This window comes from Ceratotherium simum, chromosome 34 (genome assembly GCF_057802395.1).
Source record: "Ceratotherium simum simum isolate JZ-2026a chromosome 34, ASM5780239v1, whole genome shotgun sequence".
Lineage (NCBI taxonomy): Eukaryota > Metazoa > Chordata > Mammalia > Perissodactyla > Rhinocerotidae > Ceratotherium > Ceratotherium simum.
The window spans coordinates 7,443,523-7,466,667 of NC_141933.1; the positions used below are offsets into that span (position 1 = coordinate 7,443,523).

Consider the following 23,145-nt stretch of genomic DNA (forward strand, 5'->3'; position numbering starts at 1 on the left):
ACAAAATCAGGCTCTTTATTTGTGAACAGACTAGGAACAAATGAACTCCAGGACCAGATGGTGGGTGGAGGGCTGCCCCTCAGCCCCCTGGGGAGGGAGGTCAGGGCCCGTGGGCTCCCCCCTTGGGGCTCTGCTTACCTCTGACCAAGTATGGTGCCCATACTGCCCTGTCTCCCTCTTGCAGGGCCTGGCACCTTTGGGTGGGGGTAGGGCTTGGACTTGACCTGGGAGGTTATGGGGCATGGCTAGTGGCTGCTGTGGAGGGGAGGGAGGCATCTTGCTGGGGTGGGAGGTCTGAGGGACTTGTCACTGAAGGTCCCAGAGCAGGCTCTGGCTGCTCTAAGGCTCCCCCTTGAGGGCGACGAGGGTGTTCCGGAGAAGCAGAGTGCTGGCCTGCGGAAGAGAAGTTCTTGATGTCCCCTGCCCACTACCCCCTGCTCTCTGAGACAGGGTGCTCCTCCCACACTTCAGAAAACTCCTGTCCCCTCCCTCCCCACATCCCTGTCGTCAGTAATAACAGCTGCCATTTATTTAGGGCTTAGTATTTGTGATGAGGCAAGGGTTCTGGCCCAAGATGGGGAAACGTGGCCTTGAACCTCAGCTGGGGCTGCTCACAGCTGCCTCTCCCCCTCCCCTCAACACACACACACAAATAAGAACCTAGAGGCCTGGGGAGGGAGGCAGAGAGGCTGGAGGGCTCACCTTGGCGTGTTTGAGCTCCAGCTCTGCCAACTCGATGAGATTCTTGCGGAAAGAGGAGACACGGCGGGCCTTGAAGTCCATGAGCTCTGGAGAGGAGAGGGGAGAATAATGGGGACCCTGGCAGGGTAGGCAGCCCAGTGGCAGGGGCTCCAGGGCTGCAGGGCTCACCCTGCTTGGCTGAGTTGGAGAGGTATTCGAAGCGCTGGCAGCAGAGTTGCTGGTGGCTCTCCGCGGTCCGCACCTCGCGGTTCCTGGTGCGCGCCTTGTCTAACGCCTTGTTGGCGTTCTCATAGTCGGCCAGCGCCCGCAGCCGCCGGTACAGCAGGTCCTGGGGCCAGCAGGGGCGCAGGATCACCTACCACAGCCCTCGCCAGCCTGCCCTCTCCCGTTCCAGTCCCGCTAGCCTCTAGCCCTGAGGTCTCTGGGGCCACCTCTCACCTTGGCTGCCTGCGAGTCCCGCATGTGGTACCTCAGCATGTCCGACAGCTTCAGGTCCTCGTCAGAGGCCATGCGGCCCTCCAGCTTCTGAAGCAGGAAGGGGTGGCTGGGGAGGGAGCTTGCAGAGGGGCAGCTAGGGGCTGCTGCTCATCTAAATATCCAGCAGAGTGACCTGGTAACCACTCTAGGTTAAGTCCTGATGTTCAGGGTAGCAGGCTGGGGAAGGCTTCACAGAGGAGGTGGCATCTGATCTGGATCTGGGAGTTGAGTAGGAATTAGCAGCCCAATGCTTTGAAGGTACGCAAGCCTGGTGTGTGTTTAGGGAAGCCTAAGTTCAGTGGGGGCACTTGGATGGCAGTGGCCAGGTCACAAAAGGCCTAAAACGTAAGCTAAGGACTTTGGGCTTTATGTCTTGGGCAGTTTCTGGAAGGGGCGGTGTCGCTGAAGGGCCTTGAGCAGGGATGAGATGTGGCCCAACAGACATTTTAGAAAGACTAACACACTCCAGTGACTTTATTGGAGAAGAGTTCAGGAAGTGTGCCTCTGGGGCAGGAGGCTGGCAGCACGGTTCAGCTGCCAGAGGCACGTGGCACTTCCTTGTAAGTGCCTCTCCAAACCAGGTTCCTACCGCTCTCCTGCATTACCACACACACGTGTGAGGCTAGATCCCTGTCTCCACTCCACCTCATTTTTTTGTGTGTGAGGAAGATTAGTCCTGACATCCATTGCCAATCCTCCTCTTTTTTGCTGAGGAAGATTGGCCCTCAGCTCACATCTGTGCCCATCTTCCTCTACGTTACATGGGACGCTGCAACAACATGGCTTGACAAATGGTGCATCAGTCAGTGCCTGGGATCTGAACCCGCAGACCCTGGGCTGCCGAAGCGGAGCACGCGAACTTAACCGTTTTGCCACTTGGCCGGCCCCTCCACCTCTTATTAAACTAGTCTGGAGGATGAGTCCAGGGCATCACTGGGCCCAATATCACTGAACATTCCAAAATGATCCCAGAGCTTTGCCATTTCCCAGGACTCTTCCCTGCAAAGGATCGTTGGGTGGCCTTTCAACACAGAAGGCACTACTCACCCTTAGTCGTTCAAAGAGCTCTGCCAATTTGAGGAAGCTCCTAGGAGGCAGTGGGGAGGAGTTAGGGCAGAGGTCTTAGGGGTCTTAGGGCCCTTAGCTCCCCCTTGGGGAAATCTCCCACTCCTCTTTCTCTCCCAAATCCCAGCAGGAGCAGAATTCTGCACCTCCCTGCTGATAGTAGGCTTCCACAGTGACCCCTCATGGGAAGACACAGTATTACAGGCATAGACAGAGGGCAGGAGGGACCAGTGGGAGTCCTCACGTCTTTAGCTGGTTGACTTCCTGTGTTCCTAGACTGCTCAGTGCAGCTGACATGGGGATATAATCGTCTGCCAGGCCTGTTGGGGAACAGCCCTCCATCAGAGCCCCTTGGTCTGCAGGTCAAGCCTCACCCCTGGTGTTTGTGGCCATGGACAGACACAGGGCATTTCCTGCTCTCTTCTCTCCCCCCTGAGGAGTAGGACCACTGGGGAGAGGGAGCAGGGAGTCTGGGCCCCTTGGGCCCAGCATACACTTGTGGGAGTGCATGACGCGGTCTGCCCGCAGGCAGGCATCCCGGATGCGGGTGTGGTACTCCAGCAGGAAGGTCCTCTCGTGCTCAAAGAAGTCATCCACCTCCTAAGGGGGCCAGACAGGATCCACTTACGCTGAGTCACCAGAAGCATGGCAGCCACGGACACCCAGGGGTGGCACAATCTCCCTCAAGCCCAGGCCCCACCAGTGTCTTCCCTCCAGCAGCCACCCTGGGCCTCAATCTTTGCTGTGGACTTGAGGCCCTGGGTTGAATCCAGAGAGGGGCCCCAGGGCTCTCACCTTGAGCCCTGACATGCCGGTGATGAGGGCTTCATCTGCCGACTTCACGATATTCCTCAGAAACCCCCCAAGGAGCTCCTTCCGGTTCTTTCCTCGGACACTCAGCTGAGGCACACGTGGGGAGAGTGTGATGTTGGCATGGGCATGTGCACCTCCTACCCCAGGCACATGCCACTCATGGAGCTGATAAGACAGAGGCTTGAGCCCATCTAGAGCCCGGCCCCCCCACCCCCAGAGGGTGACCCCCGTTCAGGCCCAGCTCACGTCCTGGCCGTATTCCAAAAAGACAAAGAAGTTGTGGTCTCGACGCAGGGTGGGGTGGGCCGCCAGGCGCTGCAGAAAGACTTCATGCATCGCAACTGTCTTCTTAAAGATTGCCAGGTACTCCCTGCAGAGAACAGTAGGCTCGAGGGCCCTTCTTGGCTCTGCCCATCCTGTCCCTTTCCCCCTAGGCAGCCCTGGGGTCAGAGGTCAGGGTCCCTAACATCCAGAGGGGATAGTCAGGAGAGAAATCTTGGGGCCCTCAGGAGAGGAGTGGGGCTGGGGCTTTGTTACAGACAAGGAAAGGAGGTGGCACTCACGCTTCTAGCTCCTGCTTCATTTTGGCAAACTCTTCCCGCGTGATGGAGTTGTCCCCCTCACCCAACTTCTGCAGCTTTTCCCTCGAAGCTTCAAAGTCTGGCCTTGGCGGGGCTGGGGGGATCTGCTCAAAGGAGGGACAGAGCTGGGAGGCCTCTCATTGCTGAGACGGCCATCACCCACAGCCAGAAGCCTGGCCCAGCCTTCCGTCCTCGCCCAAGGGCCCAGGCCTGCCCCTCGCAGCCCCAGCCCGCCTGGCCCCTCCTCACGATGAGGCCGGCGTACTCCTCATTCTCCACGTAAGCGTCATGTAGCCAAATGAACTCCTCATGCTGCCGCACGACTGAGAACTCGGTCTGGGCGAAGTGAGGGAGGCAGCTCTGGAAGCCGGGAAGCTGGCTCAGGTGTGTATCCTCCCCTCCCCAAACCCTGCACCCGTCAAGCTTCCTGGGCACCCACTCTTGGGCCTCCCCAGTCCCATATCCCAGGTGAGGCCCAAGTTGGGGCCCGGGTGTCCACGATGTCACTCAGAATGGTGGACAGGGGATGGTTAGGACCTGGGGCCTTAGGCAGAGGCCATCAGAGACAAGACAAGGTGGCTGCCTTCTCAGAGGGGCAGGGGGCAGGAGCCGAGTTGAGGAACAGGGCCCAAAGGCTATGTTGGCATCTGCCCACCACGCCTGGACGAGCAGAGGCTGAGGGAAGCTCCTGAGGCCTCCTGCAGCAGCCCTCCGAACCGCCCTGTTCCCCATGCAGCCTCACCTTGGTCTGAACGGTGAACTTCACCTTATCCCGCTCGCTCACTGCGTCCGAGATCTCCACCTGTAAGGAGCTGTCCCCTTGCAGGTCCACTGATGTGGAGGAGGGCTGCGAGGGAGGGGAGGTCCCTGACATGACTGACCACGGCCCCTGTGCCCATCCTCGCGGGAGGCTTCTGGTCCTCCTGCAGAGCCCACCTCAGCAGCATTGCTTCCCCAATGCCCTGGGGTGACAGGCTGCCCCCAGAAGGATCCTGGTAAGTCACTGCTCAGGGATTGACAATTACCACAACACTTTCCCACCCCTCCCATCCTCTGAAGTAGGCAGAATTCTTCCCACTTTATAGGTGTGGAAGCTGAGCTCACCAGAGAGGCGAAATAACATGTCCAAGATCACACAGTGGCAAAGTGGCAGGGCCAGATTCGAACCCAGATTCTCAATTCCAAACGCCACGCACTTTCTCAGCTACCTGCCCATCCCTTCCCCAGCTCGGGTACCCTTTCACCAGGGCAGGCCAGGTGGATAAGTTCCCACCTCCTTTGAGGGGCTCCTGATACCATTCCATTCACTACTTTTAGTGCCAAGAGGCACTGGCTTGTAGGCAAAGCCCATGTATCTCTCTAAGTGAAAAGATCTGTGAGGCACCACGCTACCAGTCTGTTCTCGCATTGAGCTATTCAACAAGCATTTACTGAACACTCACTATGTCCACGCCATTGTGCCTAAGAAGGGAAGAGGCTTAGAAGCCACTCTACCTTCAAGCATTGCTCAAGTGTATAAACTGGCCCCTGCCCACCTCCCACACCCAGAGGCCTCAGTCTCTCCTCTCACAGGCTGTGGCACACATTTGGCACATGTCGGGGACCCCTATTCTGACTTCTGTCATCAGATTAATTTTACCTGGTTTTGAACTTCATATAAATGCAATTATACAGTATATGGTCTTTTGTGTCAATGTTCTTTAGTGAGATCCATATCTGTTGCTGAGGGCAGCACTAGTTCCTTTTCGTTGCTGTGTAGTATTCCATGACATGGATATATCATTGTTTATGTATTCATTCCACTGTTGGTGGTCATTTGGACTATTTCAAGTTTGGAGCTATTTTGAATAAAGCTGTCATGAATATTTTTGCATATGTCTTTTGAGGGACCTAAGTACTCATTTCTGTTGGGTACGAGAATTGCTTTGTCATGGGGTGGGCATGTGTTTAAAATGCATTCATAGATACCACCAAACAGTCTTCCAAGGTGATTGGACTAATTTATACTCCCATTAACATTATATGCAAGTTCCAGTTGCACCACATCCTTGTCAATACTTAGAATTGTCAGTCCTTTTTATTTTAGCCACACTGGTGGAGGTATGGTAATAGCACATTGTGGCTTTAACTTGTATTCCCTGGTGAAGAATGATGTTGAATGCCATTTGATGTATCTAGTAGCCATTTGGATATCTTCTTTTGTAAAGTGCCTATTCAGTCTTTTGAGCCTCCTCTGATCTCCTCTTTTTAAAATCAGATTGTCGGGCCGGCCCCGTGGCTTAGCAGTTAAGTGCGTGCGCTCCGCTGCTGGTGGCCCGGGTTCGGATCCCGGGTGCGCACCGACGCACCACTTCTCCGGCCATGCTGAGGCCGTGTCCCACATACAGCAACTAGAAGGATGTGCATCTATGACATACAACTATCTACTGGGGCTTTGGGGGAAAAAAATTTTAAAAATTAAAATCAGATTGTCTTTTTCTTACTGATTTGTGGGAACTCTTTATATACCTTGGAGACAAGCCCTTTGTCAGTTATATGTGTTGCCAATATCTCCTACTCTCTAGGTTCCCTTTTCGCTCTCTTAATGGCTTATAATTTTACAAGCTCAATATATCAGCCTTTTCTTTTATGGTTAAGGATTTTTGCATACTCTCAAAGAAACTTTTGCCTACCCCAAGGTCATGAAGATATTCTCTTTTTTCTTCTTCTAGTAATTAATAGTTTTAGCTTTTATATTTAGGTCTATTATCCATTTTCCATTCATTTTGTATACAGTATAAGGTATGGGTTATAATTCATTTTTTCCATATAAATAGCCAGTTATTTTAGCACTATTTGTTAAAAAAGACTATCTTTTCACTATTGATTTGCTTTGGTGCATACCTTGGTAGAAAATCAGTTGACCTCATAAGTGTGATCAGTTCTGTACTCTCTAGTTTGTTCCACTGATCTATATGTCTGTACCATAGATAATATCACCCTGTCTTGATTACTGTAAATGATAGGTAACCTTGAAATCAGATGGAATTAACTGTATTCTTCTATTTCAAAATCATTTTGGCTATTATAGGTCCATTTGCATTTCTGCATAAATTTTCAAATCAGCTTGTTAATTTCCACCCCAAAAAACTTGCTGGGATTTTGATTGAGATTACATTGAGTCCATAAATCAATTTGGGAAGGATGGACATTTTTACACTATTGCATCTTCCATTCCATGAACATGGAATATCTTTCCAATTAGTTAGGTCTTCTTTAATTCTTTTTTTTTTTTTTGTGAGGAAATCAGCCCTGTGCTAACATCTGCCACTTCTTTTTTTTGCTGAGGAAGACTGGCCCTGGGCTAACATCCATGCCCATCCTCCTCCACTTTATGTGGGATGCCGCAACAGCATGGCTTGCCAAGCAGTGCATTGGTGCACGCCCGGGATCTGAACCGGCGAACCCCAGGCCGCCACAGCGGAGCACGCGCACTTAACCGCCTGCACCACCAGGCCGGCCCCTTCTTTAATTCTTCTCAGTAAAATTCTGTATTTTTCTCTGTAGAGATTTTGCACATCTTTTGTTAGATTTATTCCTAGATATTTGATGATTTTTGTTGCTGTTGTTGTTCCTATTTTATTTTATTTTTTAATTTTTTTGTGAGGAAGATCAGCCCTGAGCGAACATCCAATGCCAATCCTCCTCTTTTTTTTTTTTTTTTTTTTTATAATTTTATTTATTTATTTTTTTCCCCAAAGCCCCAGTGGATAGTTGTACGTCGTAGTTGCACATCCTTCTAGTTGCTGTATGTGGGACGCAGCCTCAGCATGGCCCAACAAGCGGTGGTCGGTGCACGCCTGGGATCCGAACCCTGGCCGCCAGCAGCGGAGCGCGCGCACCTAACCGCTAAGCCACGGGGCTGGCCCCAATCCTCCTCTTTTTTGCTAAGGAAGATCAGCCCTGGGCTAACATCCGTGCCCATCTTCCTCTACTTTATGTAGTATGCCACCACAGCATGGCTTGCCAAGCGGTGCTTCGGAACTTGTTTAGCCCAGGCTGCTGAAGCAGAGCGTGCATACTTAACCGCTGTGCCACTGGGTCGGCCCCTGTTGTTCCTATTTTAAATAATATTTTTTAAAATTTCATTTTCTAATTGTTTGTTGCTAGTATATAGAAACACACAATTGATTTGTGTGTGTGTGTGTGTGTGAGGAAGATTAGCCCTGAGCTAACATCCGATGCCACTCTTCCTCTTTTTGCTGAGGAAGATTGGCCCTGGGCTAACATCTGTGCCCATCTTCCTCTACTTTATATGGGACGCCACCACAGCATGGCTTGACAAGTGGTATGTTGGTCTGCGCCCAGGATCCGAACCTGTGAACCCTGGCCACCGAAGCGGAGCACTCAAACTTAACTGCTATGCCACAGGGCCAGCCCCACAATTGATTTTTACATATTTACTTTGTGTCCAGGAACCTTGCTAAATTTACTTACTACTTTTAATAGTTTGTAGATTCTTTGGATTTCCTACATATAAAATCCTATAATCTAAAATAATGACAGTTTTAGTTCTTCCTTTCCAAACTTTATATCTTTTATTTCTTTTTCTTGCCTTATTGCACTTGCTAGGACCTCTAGTACAATGTAGAAGTGGTTATATAAAGGAAATCCTTGACTTGTTCCTGATCTCAGAGGGAATGCTTTCAAAATTTAATCCTGAAGATGTTTTTAGATACTCTATTAGATTAATGAAGTTCCCTTCCATGCCTAGTTTGATGAGAGTGTTGATTTTTTATCATTTTTTTCTCCCTTATTGAGATATTATATGGATTTTCCTGTTATTATGCATATGTGCTGAATTTCTTTGATTGATTTTCAAATGTCAAACCACCTTGCATTCCTGGAAGAAGGCCTTTGTCATGAAATATTATCTTTTTATATATTGCTTATTTAACTTGATAATTTGTGATTTTTGCATCTATGTTCACAAGACATATTAAACTGCATTTTCTCTTTCTTGTAATGTCCTTGACAGGTTTTTTTTGTGGTAAAATATACATAACATAAAATTTACCATTTTAACAATTTTTAAGTGTACAGTTCAGTGGCATTAAGTATATTCACAGTGTCATGCAATCATCACCATCATCTATCTCCTCCTGACAGGTTTTTGTATCAAGGTGATGTTGTCCCCCTAAAATAAGTTGGAATTGTGCCCTCTATTTCTGTTTTTGGAATAATTTATGTAAGAATGACATTAGTTTTCCTTTAATGCTTCAAAGAATTCACATGTGAAGTTATCTGTGCTTAAAGAGGAATTTTTGGAAAAGTTTTTTTTTTTTTTTTAAAGATTTTATTTATTTATTTTTTGCCCCCAAAGCCCCAGTAGATAGTTGTATGTCACAGCTGCACACCCTTCTAGTTGCTGTATGTGGGACTCGGCCTCAGGATGGACAGAGAAGTGGTGCCTCGATGCGCACCCGGGATCCGAACCCGGGCTGCCAGCATCGCAGCGCGCGCACTTAACCACCAAGCCACAGGGCCGGCCTGGAAAAGTTTTTAATTACAAATTTAGTTCCTATAATAGGCATAAGACTACTCAGATTTTCTACTTCTTGTTTCAGGTTTGGTAAGTTGCATTTTTCAAGGAGTTTGTACACTTCATCTAAATTCTCTAATTTGTTGGCATAAACTTGTTCTTAAATACTCTTATTATCTTTTTAATGTCTGAAGCATCTCTAGAGATGTCCCGTTTATCATTCCTTATATCGTTAATATTTTCTTCCTTCTTCCCTCTTAGCCTCCCTCCTGCTGTCTCTCTCTGTCTTGCTAGAGGTTTGTTAATTTTACTAGTATTTTCAGAAAATGATTATTTTGGCATTATTGATCTATATGTGTATTTATCTTCTACTTATTGATTTCTGTTCTTTATTATTTCCTTCTTTTTATTTTCTTGGGGTTTAATTTGCTCTTCTTTTTCTAGCTTCTTGAGATTGAAATTTAGATCATTGAATTTTCAACCTTTCTTCTTTTCTAAAATGTGCATTTGGAGGTATAAATTTCCGTCTGGACACTGCTTTAGCTGCATCTCATGAGATTTGATAAGTCATATTTTCAAAATTATTTCTTTAAAAAATTTTTAATTTCCATTATAATTTCTTCTTTGACCTATGAATTATTCAGAAGGATGTTGCTTAATTTCCACATATTTTTGAATCTAGTTATCTTTTTGTTTTGATTCCTAGTTAATTCTAGTGGGTCAGAGATCACATTCTATATGATTTAAGTCATTTAAAATTTGTTGATACTTGTTTTATAGCCCAACATATAATGTATTTTGGTAAACGTTTCATGTGCACTTGAAAAGAATGTGTTTTCTGCAGTTGTTGGGTATAGAGCTCTACATAAATCAATTAGATCAAGTTGATTAATCATGTTATTTTAAATCTTCTAAATCCTTACTGATTTTTTTTGTCTGCTTGTTCTAACACTTATTGAGAGAGTTGTGTTACGCTTTTAACTGTCATTGTGGATTTGTCTATTTCTCCTTTTAATTCTGTAATCTTTTACTTTGCATATTTTGAAACTATGTTGTTGGTGCATGTAAATTTAGGACTGTTTTATCTTCCTGTTGAATCGACTCTTTAATCATTATAAAATGTCCCTCTTTATTTCTAGTAATACTTCTTGTCTTACAGTCTAATTTGTCTGAAATTAATATAGTGACGCCAGCTTTCTTTTGGTTACTGTGTTTATGGTGTATATTTTTTCCGTCCTTTTTTTTTCAATCTTTCTGTCTCCTTATATTTAAAGCATTTCTCTTTTAACAGAATATAGTTGTCTTCTAAAAATCCAATCTGAAAATGTTTGTTTTTTGATTGGAGTGTTTGGTCCATTCATAATTATTCTAATTACTGATATAGTAGGCTATAAACCTGCCATCTTGCTTTTTCTTTTCTCTTTGTGCCATCTGTTTTTTGTCCCTTTATTCTTTCTTTCTTGCCTTCTGTTAGATTAGTCAAGTATTTTACATTACTTTTTCTCCTCTATTATATTTTTACTTACATATTCATTTATTATTCTTTTCATTTCTTTATATTTAAAGGAGAAGCTTAGAGAAGGCGATGCTTACTCTAGAGGACAAGGTCTAACAGTGGATTTTCAGAGAGTGGCACCTACAAAAGTTGGGGATGCACCCATCAGTTTGATAACCCAGTACATTCTCAGAACACATAGCATCCCATACGATAATAATAATAATAACAACAATAATATAATAGCTGACACTTATATTTGCTCTTCCTATATGCCAGGTACTTCTCTAAGCATTTTAAATATATTAGCCAATTTAATCATGAATATGAACAGACAAACATTGAAACAGATACTTTCTGTTCCATACCTTGTGTCTCTCAGCCCCTGTCACCTCTCCAAACTCCACTTGAACCCCACTCCTCACTTCTTGGTTTCTCTGACACCCCCAGGGCAGGCTCTTCCTCTGTCCAACTGCCCCACCCCCCACCCCCGCAACAAACCACAGTCTGGCTCATTGGTGCAGTAGGCCCCCAAGTCCCCTGTCTCCTTCCTGCTGCCTTAGTATCTCTGCTCTGACCTGCACCACTTGGTAACTGCTTGCGGGAGGTGGTACTTCAAAGATGGACCACAGCTACTCCATCCCTATCCTCAGCCACAGCCCGCTATGCACATGCCTCCAACCTCCAGAAGTGTGCACCTCTGTGTGCCCAGCCCCTAACCATCTTTGGCACAAGGATGCTCAATAACTATCTGTTGAATGAAATCAAAAGGAAAGAATGAAGAATGAATGGTCTCACGATTATATGAACACAGATACATAAGTGAAGCCATTAGTGATGAGCATGATTCTCCCCACCTTGGCAAAGGTGAAGTGAATCCCTAACATCCTTCTCCCCTCTTCTCCATCAAGCCAGCATGAATCGGTCCTGGGGAGGGGAGGAGTGTCAGTGACGGGTCCCTTTCCACCTGTCAGGGCAAAAAAGGTAAACCCTACCTCCTTTGGCATCCTCACCAGTCCCCAGGCAGGTGACACAGAGGAGTGCCACCCCCTCGCTCAGGTCTCTCCTCTCTCTAGCTCACGTGTGCGCGCGAACACACACCCTACTCCTTGATTGGGCATCACCGGGTATCATGCAGTGAGGGGGAGGTTGGGAGAGGGTTTGCATCCTTTCTTTACCTTGCCCTCCTTCCCAGCATCTTGATGCTCCTCCATCACTCTCTTTCTCGGCTGCAGCCCACAAGGATTCCGCGGCTGGTCACTGCCCGCGCGCTCCCGCAGCTTCGTCCCCCGTAACTCGTCCGGATGAACGGACCGAGTGGGGATCCTATCAGCTGACGGAGACACTCTCCCCTCCCTGCCAGGGAGTCACCTGGAGTCGGGCGTGGTTCCCACCCGGCTCCCCGGCAGCTGAGCCTTTTGATTGGGTACCAGGTTTACCGTGCGCGACGCCATTGGCTGAAACGCCTGTCATTCCTGTGTCCAGGCTCCAGCTTTTAAGGGGCAGCGCGGAACCGAGAGGGCCAGGAACAGGCGACAGCATAGGGCTGGGGTCGGGGGCTCTGGGGTCGCAGAGGTCTAGTGCCACGTCAGGCCCCGCCCCCAAGCTGGCTGACTCCCGCCCACCGCCGCTCTGGGCCGCGCCTTCCAACGGCCTCGCGAGGTCTGCGCGTGCGCACTAGCCCAGTCTGGCGCCCTCCAGGCGGTGGGCGGGCCGGCGGGCCAGTGGGCGGGGGGCGGGGGAGGGGGGAACCGGGGTGGGTGTGATGGACTGGGGACGAGGGCAGGGGGTAATATCTGTGGAGAAAGGGGTTCCGTTTGGATTTCCGCTCTGCGGCATGAGGGAGCGGCGGGGTAAGCGGCACAGGGCGGCGAGGGGACGCGACAAGGCCCGCGGCCAGGGCGCCCAAGGCCAGGCCGGGGTCCGCGGGCGGTCGCAACTGGAGCCGGGAAGCAGAGGGGTGCAGAGGCTGCGAGAAAAACTGTGGATGCCCTGGAACGGGCTCATCGTGATCGGGAAGAGAATGGAACTCCTGGGTAGAAACACGCAAAAGCCTAGGATGTGGGACCCGAAGCTTGGGTCTGAGTCCTGGAGACTGGAAGATGTGGAAAAGACAGTCTCGAAAGGGAAATCAGGCCGGAGTCAGGAAAGGATGGATGTGAATCTACTGCACAGTGTAGCAAGTGCATTACAGGCTTCAGCAGGTTTGGGGAAAGGCAGCCCAAAGGAGATACGGGGAAAGCAAGAAGTCAGACGCAAAATAGGAGCTGAATCAGAGACTGCAGGGACTACAGCAGGGTCTAGGAAGGGGTCTGGGTTTAAAGAGAGCTTGAGGTTTACTGGGGTAGGGACCGGTGGAGAGGACTTGAGATCCAGAGGATATAAACTAAGGCAGAATGAGGAGGAGCGGAGGTCGAGTGGAGAGAAACTGAGGTCGAGTGGAGAGAAACTGAGGTCGAGTGGGGAGAAGCTGAGGTCGAGTGGGGAGAAGCTGAGGTCGAGTGGGGAGAAGCTGAGGTCGAGTGGAGAGAAGCTGAGGTCCAGTGGAGAGAAGTTGGGGACTAGTGGAGAGGATTTGAGATCCACTGGAGATAAACTGCAGTCAAGTGCAGAGAAGCTGGGATCCAGCAGGGAGAAGCTGGGGACCAGTGGAGAGAGCTTGGAGGGTTCAAGAACAGGGAGCATAAATGAAGAGAAAATTGAAAGAGTGGTAGAAGTTAGTGGTGATGAAAGATTGATAGAAGTTACTGATGCTGTGATGGAAATTCCTTTTGAAGGGGTGGAGGGGAATGATGAAGAACTAGAAGGGGCTGAGAAAGCGGTGGAAGATGTCTTGGGGGGGGTGAATGACATTATTGACGAATCTGTTTCTATGGAAGAGAAAGAGGTTATAGATGAAGAACCCGGTGAATGAGGCAGATGAAGGATTGAAGCTAACGAAGGAAAGAGAAGCAGATAGAGGAAGTATTGCAAGTTTAAGAGGAAAAATTAGAGCCAAGCAGAACATTATTGACCGTCAGGGGGTAAACACAAGAGAGGAAAGGAGAGCATCTGAGCCTAAGAGAAGAGAGAGTGTTAATAAAGAGCTACTGGGGATGGAAGGGGAGACCAGGACCAAAGGAAGTGAAGAAAAGCGATAAAGAGGGAAATGAGAACATTTTGAGGAGAAAGAAAAAATTTGATAAGGTGTTGATAGGTAGAAGAAAATTGGATATTGGTTTCTTGGAGAAGAGCTATTACCAAGGAGCTTGTAGGGGAATGTTTGAGAAATGGATCTGGGATGGGCTAGAAGGATTTAGTTGAACACATGCTTGGGTTTATGAGATGTAGGAGAATGCAGAGTGAGGAAAATGGAAAATTACAGCAGGATAAAGGATAGATAATGAAGGTTATGGAAGAAGATGCAGGCTGAAGCGAGGATCCTGAAGAAGAATGAGGGTCTCCAAAGTGACAAAAGCAAGAGAAGAGATAAGAAAGAAGTGAAGAAAAAAAGTAAGAAGCCAAATCCCATAATAGTGGTTGTGTTTGTTGGGTTTTAAAGTTATTTCTTTCACTATATCTCTACCCTCCTCTCCTGTGTAGCCAATTTTACAATCTAACGGGACAGACCTCTCACAGGACCCTGTATATCTGGACCAAGCCCATCCTCATGATCTTCCCTCTGACTAGCCCCAAAATTCTATCCAGAATAGTTGCTGGGCTCCACTATTTTAATCACTTGGCCATGGTCACCATTTCCATAGGTTCCCCTCACCTCCACATCAAATTTGAATTGCTCATGCTTGATTTGAAGTCGTCTCAATTATTTGTATTATTATTGTTTCCATCTTTGACTTTTAATTATTCATCTAATCACATAGACTTTTTCCCTTGTGTCTGTCTCCTTTGGGGCTTTGTTTTATGTCTTCCACATGCCATCCACCATCCACTGTCATCCCAGGGAAGAGAGGACTCCCTGAGTGCCTACTGTCAAGACATCAATGTCAAGACTGAGGCTCTTAGCTCCTGTTTGTCTCTTGGATAGGGATGTAAGAGGTGGCGAAAAGCATCATGGATAGTTAGGATGAGAGGAATACTTTTTAAAGTCTGTAAAATATCTAAGGAGTCGAAACTTCATCATATCATAACACAAGTATCATAACAAATTTGTAATAGCCTCATTTTTTTAAGTTGATGTCACAATACTTTATAACATTGTGAGATTCCAGTTGTACACTATTATTTGTCAGTCACCATATAAATGTGCCCCTTCACCCCTTGTGCCCACCCCCCAACTCCCTTCCCCCTGGTAACTGCCAAACTATTCTCTCTGTCCGTGTGTTAGTTTATATTCCACATATGAGTGAAGTCATACAGTGTTTGTCTTTGTCTGGCTTATTTCACTTAACATAATACCCTTCAGGTCCTTCCGTGTTGTTGCAAATGGCAGGATTTTTTTTTTTATGGCTAATATTCCATTATATATATATACCACATCTTCTTTATCCAGTCATCTGTTGATGGACACTTGGGTTGCTTCCACTTCTTGGCTGTAGTGAATAATGCTGCAATGAACATAGGAGTGCAGAAGCCTCTTTGGATTGTTGATTTCAAGTTCTTTGGATAAATACCCAGAAGCGGGATAGCTGGATCATAAGGTCTTTCTATTTTTAATTTTTTGAGGAATCTCTATACTTGTTTTCCATAGAGGTTGCACCAGTTGCATTCCCACCAGCATTGAATGAGGGTTCCATTTTCTCCACATCCTCTCCAACATTTGTTATTGTTTGTCTTGGTGATTATAGCCATTCTCATGGGAGTAAGGTGATAGCTTAGTGTAGTTTAGCCTCATGTCTTTTAATTGTTTAGTTTTCTACATATGCGTTGATAATTTTCCACGAAGGTTCCAAAAGATCTGTAAACCCTGTGCCATGTTTCTGTTCATATGTCAAACCTAACAGATAATATATCAATTCCATTTTTTCCCTAGAAATTTCCTTCTTGGAGTCCCTTTGTCCTCTGGGTGTGATGTAGAGTGGCTGTGTTCTAGGCTGGCTCCATAGCTGCTTTCCTGGGCTTCTTAACATTTCCCTCTGTTCTTCTGTGTTGGATCTCCTACTGCCTGGATCTTAGATTCTCTTCCTCTTTCTTGTTTTGCATCCTCATTTTGATCAACCACATCATCTAATATCTTCCAGATAAAGTGACCATACGAGGACATTTGTGACACCTTATCTGTCTGAAAATATTGATTCTGCTCTCATGTTTGATTGATAGTTTAGCTGGGTATGGGATTCTAGGTTGGAAATATTTTTCCCTCAGAATTTTATAGGCATTGACCCACTGTCTTCTTTTTTTTTTTTTTTGTGAGGAAGATCAGCCCTGAGCTAACATCCAGGGCAATCCTCCTCTTTTTTTGCTGAGGAAGACTGGCCCTGGGCTAACGTCTGTGCCCATCTTCCTCCATTTTTTATGGGATGCCGCCACAGCATGGCTTGACAAGCGGTGCCTCAGTGCGCTCCCAGGATCCGAACCCGGGCCGCCAGCAGCGGAGTGCGTGCACTTAACCACTACCCCAAGGGGCCAGCCCCCTGATCCCCTGTCTTCTAACTTCCAAGTGTTGCTGTTTATAAGTGCAGTTTTGTTCTTTTTTCTTTATTATTATTCTATGGATATGACCTGTTTTTCTTCCCTATGTAAGTTACCTGTTTCCTGCCACTCCATGGCTCTATCTGCATTCTCATCCTATTTTCTGTGGTTCCACATAAGGATTTTGGAGCCTGAATTATAGCTCCTGTCTGTTTGTCTGCTTTTGTCCCTCTTTTTTTGTTCTACTCTCTGGACAGTTTCACTAACTTTACCTTCTTATCCTTTCTATTGTATTTTTTGTTTTAACTCTCTTGTTCACTGATTGCTTCTTTTTTTGGTATATGGCGTTTCTGTTTTCGTTTCATGTACATATTCTCTTAGCTCTCCAAGGAATTTTCCTGTTTTTAAGTTTTCTTCTGCTTTTCACATTGTTTTCTCTGAATTCCCTTCCCCCTTTTCTGTTGTGTGTGTATACGTGTTGTTGGAGGTTTTCCTCAAGTATTTGAGGAAACACTTTGACTGTCTATTCATATCTAGGAATAAGGCGCTAAGCAGAACTAATTGGAAACTCTGTGTGCACAGATGGGATTTGTTAAATGCTGGGCTTCATTTTCAGGTGACTGGAACAAGCAGATTTTTTTATTGGGTACCCTCAAATGGCAGAATCTGTAGAGCACGTTGCAGGGACTATTGAGTTTCTCCAGAGAAGGATTCTCCAGTCTCCTGTCTGGGGAACATTTGTATGGCCACCACCATTGAGGTTCCAGCAGCAGGGCAGCGGGGGTAGTGACGTGGCTCCAGCATTAGCATGCGTGTTTGCACCCAGTCCTTTGGTCTTCAGCTCAGTGCTCATCACTACCTTCATCTGTGCCTGGTGTCCCTGAGTTGGGGACACCCTGACTTTCAATTTTTTGCAGATTCAATTTCTCCAGAGAATAAACCCTCTGGTGTCCTGCAGGGGGTTGTTGCCAGTCCCAAAAGGGTTGGAGAGAGGATTCGTGAGTTTAACTGCTTTATATACAGACTTCTAAGTAATTTCCCTGTTTTGGCTCCATGTCTTTCTCCTTCTGCCTGAGGTATCTGGTTTCTCCAGGGCCTGAACTTTTGGGGCATGAGTAGAGTGAACTGTTACTCTTCTTGTTTATATTCTCCTCTTTGAGCATTTAAGTCCCAGCTTCCTGCACTCTGCTATCCCACTCCATCTCCAGAAGTTTGTTGACCTCTCTGATCCACTGTTGTCTGGTCTCCTGTCCTCTTTGTCTTTATGGTTTTATGCCATATTTTTGTGTATGTGTGAGGAAAATCAGCCCTGAGCTAACATCTGATGCCAATCCTCCTCTTTTTGCTGAGGAAGATTGGCCCTAGGCTAACATCCGTGTCTTCCTCTACTTTTTATGGGACACCACCACAGCATGGCTTGACAGGCAGTGCGTCATTGTGCACCTGGGATCTGAACCCGTGAACCCCAGGCCACGGAAGTGGAGTGCGTGCATTTAACCGCTACGCACCAGGCAGGCCCTATGCCATATTTATTCCCTTATTTTCATCTTCGTGGGGTTTGGAGATAAATATGTGTTCAATCTGCCATATTTGACAAAAAGTCTCCTCCATTACATTTTGATTATTTTTAATTGTATTCTCAAAGAGTAACCCTAATTTTCATCTTGCAGTTGGCTTGCTATTTTCTCTATGAATTTTGCTGTGTGAAAGTGGCTAACACAATGAACAAGTAAACAGTACTACTGTCCTACTACAATGTACAACAAATTGTACTAAATCAGTTATTATAAACATGCTGTAATTTCTCTCACCTTAAGAAAAACAAAACCTCTCTTGACCCCACATTCCCCTCTAGCTACTGCTCCATTTTTCTTGCTCCCTGTGGGAGGCACAAAAGCAGCCCCCCAAAGATATATTCACTTCCTAATTCCAGGAACCTGTGAATATTACCTTATATGGCAAAAGATGTAATTAAGTTAAAGGTCTGGAGAGGAGGCGCTTATTCTGGATAATCTGGGTGAGGCCTAAATGCTATCACAAGTGTCCTTGTAAGAGAGAGAAGGAGATCAGACACACACAGAAGAGGAGCAGGCACTGTGGCCCTAAGGCAGAGACTGGAGTGATGCAGCCACAAGTGAAGGAATGCTGACTTGGAAGGGCAGAGAACGAATTCTTTCCTAGAGCCTCTGTAGGGAGTGTGGCCTCTGCTGATACCTTGATTTTGGACCTCTGGCCTCCAGAACTGCTATAGAATAAATTTCTGTTCTTTTAAGTCACCCAGTTTGTGGTAATTTGTTACAGCAGCTCTAGGAAACGAATACACTCCCTTTACAGCAGAGTTCCTCCAAAAAGTTGTCTATGCTTACTTTTTCTAAATCTTCTCCTCCATTCCTTTTTCTCCAACTTTTTATATTGGACATTTTAATATATATAGAAAAGTTGAAAGATTAGAGCAATGAGCAACTAAATATTCTCTACCTAGATTCAACAGTTGATAACAGTTTGCCCTAGTTGCTTTATCTCTATATACTTCAACATATATTGCCTAAGAATAAAGACATTTTCGTACTTATCCAGAATACCTAAATAAATTAAATTTTTAAAAATTTAATAAGTTAAAAATTAATAATAATTTCCTAATATCATCTAATATTCAGTCCAAATTCAAATATCCTTCCTTGTCCCCAAAATATCTTTTATAACTTTTTTTCCTTGGCCCAGGATCCAATGAGGGCTTGTATATTGAATGTGATTGTTAACTCTTTTTCTTTTTTTTTGTGAGGAGGATTGGCCCTGAGCTAACATCTGCCAATCCTCCTCTTTTTGCTGAGGAAGACTGGCCCTGGGCTCACATCCATGCCCATCTTCCTCCACTTTATATGGGACGCCACCATAGCATGGCTTCACACGCGGTGCGTGGGTGCGCGCCCAGGATCTGAACCAGTGAACCCTGGGCCACCGCAGTGGAGCGCACGCACCTAACCGCTTGTGCCACCAGGCCGGCCCCTGTTAACTCTTTTTAATCTACATTAATCTCCCTCTTATTTTTTTTTAACAACTTTGACTTTTTAAAGAATTCAGGCCTGTTTTCGTATAGATGTCCAACATTCTGGATTTATCTGATTCTGTCAGATGGTGTCATTTAGTCTATTCTATCCCTGTAGTTCCTGTATTCTGGAAGTGTGGGCTATAGCTCTGGTTTCTTTCTCCGTAGCCCTCATCACCTCTGACTCAGAGGTTTCCTTCTGTAGTTGTTTATTATCTCTCTCTCCCCACTAGAATGTAAGCTCCATAACAGAATCAGTGAGTGTCTGTTGGGTTACCTGTTCTAGTCTGCTGTCTAACCAACACATAGTGGGCACTCAGTGTGTATTTGTGGCAGGAATCAATCTGTCACATTCAGTGACTTTACCTGTCTCAATACTATTTAACATCTATTGAGAAATTGCTGTAATAGTTTACCCTGTTCCTTAGAACATCTCACATTTTTTGAAACCTCAAATGCCTGCAAATGTCTTTATTCCATACTTGAGGTTTGTCTAGAGATAGAATGTTCCCTCAGCAGTGTGAAGGCCTGCCCCCTTGTTTTCTCCCTTCAAGCGTGGCCATGGAGAGCCTAGATCTATTTTTATGCTTAAGCCAGGGCACATGCCCAGGTGTTCTGTGTATGTGGCCTGTTTCTTCTCCTCATCTCTGCGATTTCTACTTATCTATTTTTCAGAAGTTTGTAGCGTGTGCTTTCTTCCATTCTCTAGGAACTCTGATCCCATAGTTAGACAACAAAGTAGAGATATTGGGTGTGGGCAGAGTCGTAAAGATAAGCTACAGAAGGCTCAAGCCTAGTAGTAGGATCTTTTTGACAAATGTTGATAGCTAACATTTACTGAATTCTTGTAATAATAGAATAATTTCATAGGCACAATGCTAAGCCCTTTACATGTTCTCTGTCATTTAAGCCTTCCAACAACTCTTTGAGATAGGAACTATTATTCTATCAACTCTACCAGCTAGAAACTGCCAGGGCCAGACCTGAGCCCAGGCAGCCTGGCCCCAGAGCTGCACTGGAAACCACTCTGCTGAATTGCCTCCTCCATTCTTACTAGACAGGCCCTGCCACTTGGTTTCCTAGCCTGCCAAAGCAAGGTCTGCGGTCCTGCCTGGGGGGCAGGGAATGAGGCTGTGTACAACCCTTCCATTCATTCAGTGAATGCTTGTTGAATGGGCGCTTCAGTGGCAAGTTTTTAAGAACATAAATGCCAAAAACAATGATGTTTATTTTCCTTCCCAGATCTCTGCCTTCCCAAGATCATCCATTCCTTGTCTCCTCTGATGATTCTTTGAGCGCTGAGAAATTGTTGCCTCTCTCATAAGAGGCCTGCACGGACACAAAGTCAAGACGGGGAGTTTTCAGTTGTGTGGGTCTCTCAGATTGCACTGCACGGTATATAAATTATGACCCAAATAATCAGACTTGTTCTTTGGCTGGATCACATTTTCTCCCAGCATATCAGACGCATTCCACTGAGGCAACAGAAAGGAAAAGTGAAGATCAAGACACCGTGACAGATGGCAGCCACCTTGTAAGTGCAGATATTGTCAATCCTCTAGGAGGCTAGAACTTTATATATAATATCATTTTTTACTAAAATTAACAAAATGCACACATTTCAGGGAATTAAGGGCTCCTGAGTGATTTTATATATATTTTTTATTCTCCTATTCTGTCTTTGCATTTTCCCAAAGATCCCTGTTTCTTGCAGCAGAATGTGTTAAAAGTGACATTTTTTTTTTGGCTTTTGTTGAAATACCGTCCTGGTCTGTCCCATTACTTCATTCAGCAAACACTGAACACTCACTGCATGCCAACTGGGAATGCAAAAAATGTGTCGGACCAGATTCTTGCCCTTGGCCTCCTATCTCGTGTTGAGACAGATGTCTCAACAAGTAGATCACCAGGCCTTGTGAGATGGACTAGAAGGGAGCTAGGTACTAAGTGTGATGGGAACCACAGAGGAGGGAGGGCCCGACCATGGGGGCCGGTTAGGGCAATGATCAGAGAAGGCTTCATGGTGGAGATGGCCTTTTTGGACTGGACTTAGAAGGGTGAGAAGGGGTCAACACTGGGTGAGAAGAGGACAAATAAACATTCTAAACAACAAGAATAGTGTTGCCAAGGTACGATGACTGGGAACCGCATGGCTGGTTCAGGAAAAGGCAAGAACAGTAGTTAGCTGTGGCTGGATCAGAGAGAGTACTATGGAGACCAGTAGGATGTGAGCTTCGGGAGAGCCTGGGGCCAGCCTTGAAAGCAGGCTTAAGGAAGTTAGCCTTTGCTTTATAGGTGACAGGGAGAATGACACCATCAGATCTTTGCTTTATGTAATTCACTAAGCCTCGAGATTGAATCAACTAGGCACAGGGTGAGAGTGGGTCACTGTGGGGCACTGAGTAGGTGCTCAATAAAGCAGGAGGTACGATTATTAGATTGTTATAATGAATAGTTCAGGGTAGAGAGGACGAGGCTATGAACTAAGGCAGAGAAAATAGGGATGAAAACAAAAGGATAGATTGGAGAGGGTTTTAGAAGTCCTGTTTAACAGAATGGGGATTGAGAAAAACTACATACCCACCTATGCTTGAGTGCCCTCGGGAGGCGGCTTACGTACTGGTAGTGCAGGACAGAGGTGAATGGTCGTAGTTCCTGAAACCAGCACCAATTAAAATGAAATATCAATCGTACCATGGGAAATGGTGAAAGTAACAGCAGCTATGTGAATCATGCTGTGATTTCTTTCTGTTTAACTTGTTTTGTAATTAATAATTTGCTCGAATTTTGCACTGTGTACTTTAGACGTATTATAAGGAAGCTTTTGAGGAAAATACGTGTGTTTGTGTGTATGTGTGTGTGTGTGGGCGGGTGGACCATAGCTTACATAGCTTGGAATTCTCTGCAGAAATTCGGTTTCAGAACATTTTTTTAAAGTTTTATGATTTATTTAAGGTTGAAAACATGTTTCAGTACCATTAAGATGTAACAATCCCCCTGGCAGCGGTCAGCTTGGACAAATGACGGATTTTATGCTTGTGTGAGTTTGTTTGCAATTTATAAACTGTCAAGAGACACAGGCTCAAACAGGTGCAAGAAATAGAGCTGACACCAGAGCTTCAGGAGTTTGCCTTCTAATCTGTGTTCTTTGTGCAACACCGGACGATTTTCCATCATGCCCGGCCGCCTGATTCAGGAACTGGAGGAAGGTGCTGCTGCTGCTGGGAGCTCATTTCTCAGAGGCCGCTGGGCACTATTCTTGGATGGCCACTGGGTTTCAGAGGTTCGCCATCCATCTTGCAAGGGTCATTTGTCCTGTCAGAGCACACTGACCCCACTCTCAAGAGGCCAGCCCTGCAAGCTGTCCCCTGGGAGCTAGAATTAATTGTACAAATTTCGCACTGCAGATCAATTTCATCTCCGGAGCCATTTCTACACAGATTACACGGGGCTTGCGAGGCCACACCCTGCTGCTCCTTGGACTCTGACCCTTGCCCGGCACATTCTCCTTCCTCCTTCTTTCCTTCCCAGAGACTCCCTGCCCCCAATGTGCACACCTAGGGTGGGACCTTTCTGTATGTTGCAGCCAGTTCTTCCGTTCTTGTCTGTATCGCTCAGAATCCATTGTTTCTTATTGTATCATCTAGACAAATGCCTAGTACTAGGTGATTAGCACCAGAGAGACAACAGACAGGTGCCCTGCCCCTGGGGACAAGGGGAGTAGGCAGGGACTCATTTGTGAGCAAGGTAGCACCCTGTCACAGTGCTCTGACAGCGGCTATTTTATCTCAGTCGCATTATGGTTTCATTTTTGTGGTGGAGCCTTAAAAAGCCTAGGTTCCCCAAAAGATTCCGCCAAGTTCATGGTAAAATTCTA

At 46.2% G+C, this 23,145-nt stretch overlaps 2 protein-coding genes across 5 annotated transcripts in view; one reads left to right on the forward strand and one right to left on the reverse strand.

The window, feature by feature from the left end:
• SNX32 (sorting nexin 32) lies at positions 1-11,988 on the reverse strand. Of its 4 annotated transcripts, none has more exons than XM_004437622.3 (13): positions 11,833-11,988; positions 4,381-4,485; positions 3,888-3,998; positions 3,621-3,742; positions 3,304-3,427; positions 3,040-3,144; positions 2,739-2,844; positions 2,489-2,564; positions 2,227-2,266; positions 1,141-1,227; positions 871-1,030; positions 703-788; positions 262-393 (listed from the first exon to the last, which is right to left on the reverse strand). In XM_004437622.3, the coding sequence occupies exons 1-13, from the start codon at positions 11,866-11,868 to the stop codon at positions 340-342; spliced, it is 1,212 nt and encodes a 403-aa protein (XP_004437679.1). In that variant the 5' UTR covers positions 11,869-11,988; the 3' UTR covers positions 262-339. The 4 variants fall into 4 exon arrangements, with proteins under 4 accessions (XP_087278753.1, XP_004437679.1, XP_087278754.1 ...); XM_087422628.1 differs by lacking the exon at positions 11,833-11,988 and adding an exon at positions 4,912-5,860; XM_087422627.1 differs by having other exon boundaries at positions 1-393; positions 703-1,030.
• Positions 11,989-12,491: 503 nt separating this feature from the next.
• The window catches only part of LOC106803013 (uncharacterized), a 29,334-nt gene continuing 18,680 nt past the window's right edge, over positions 12,492-23,145 (forward strand). The window contains exons 1-2 of the mRNA XM_014793023.2: positions 12,492-14,146; positions 20,511-20,802. Of these exons, the coding sequence (XP_014648509.2) occupies positions 12,492-13,568 (1,077 nt within the window). The 3' untranslated portion in view covers positions 13,569-14,146; positions 20,511-20,802. The remainder of the gene's footprint in view (positions 14,147-20,510; positions 20,803-23,145) is intronic.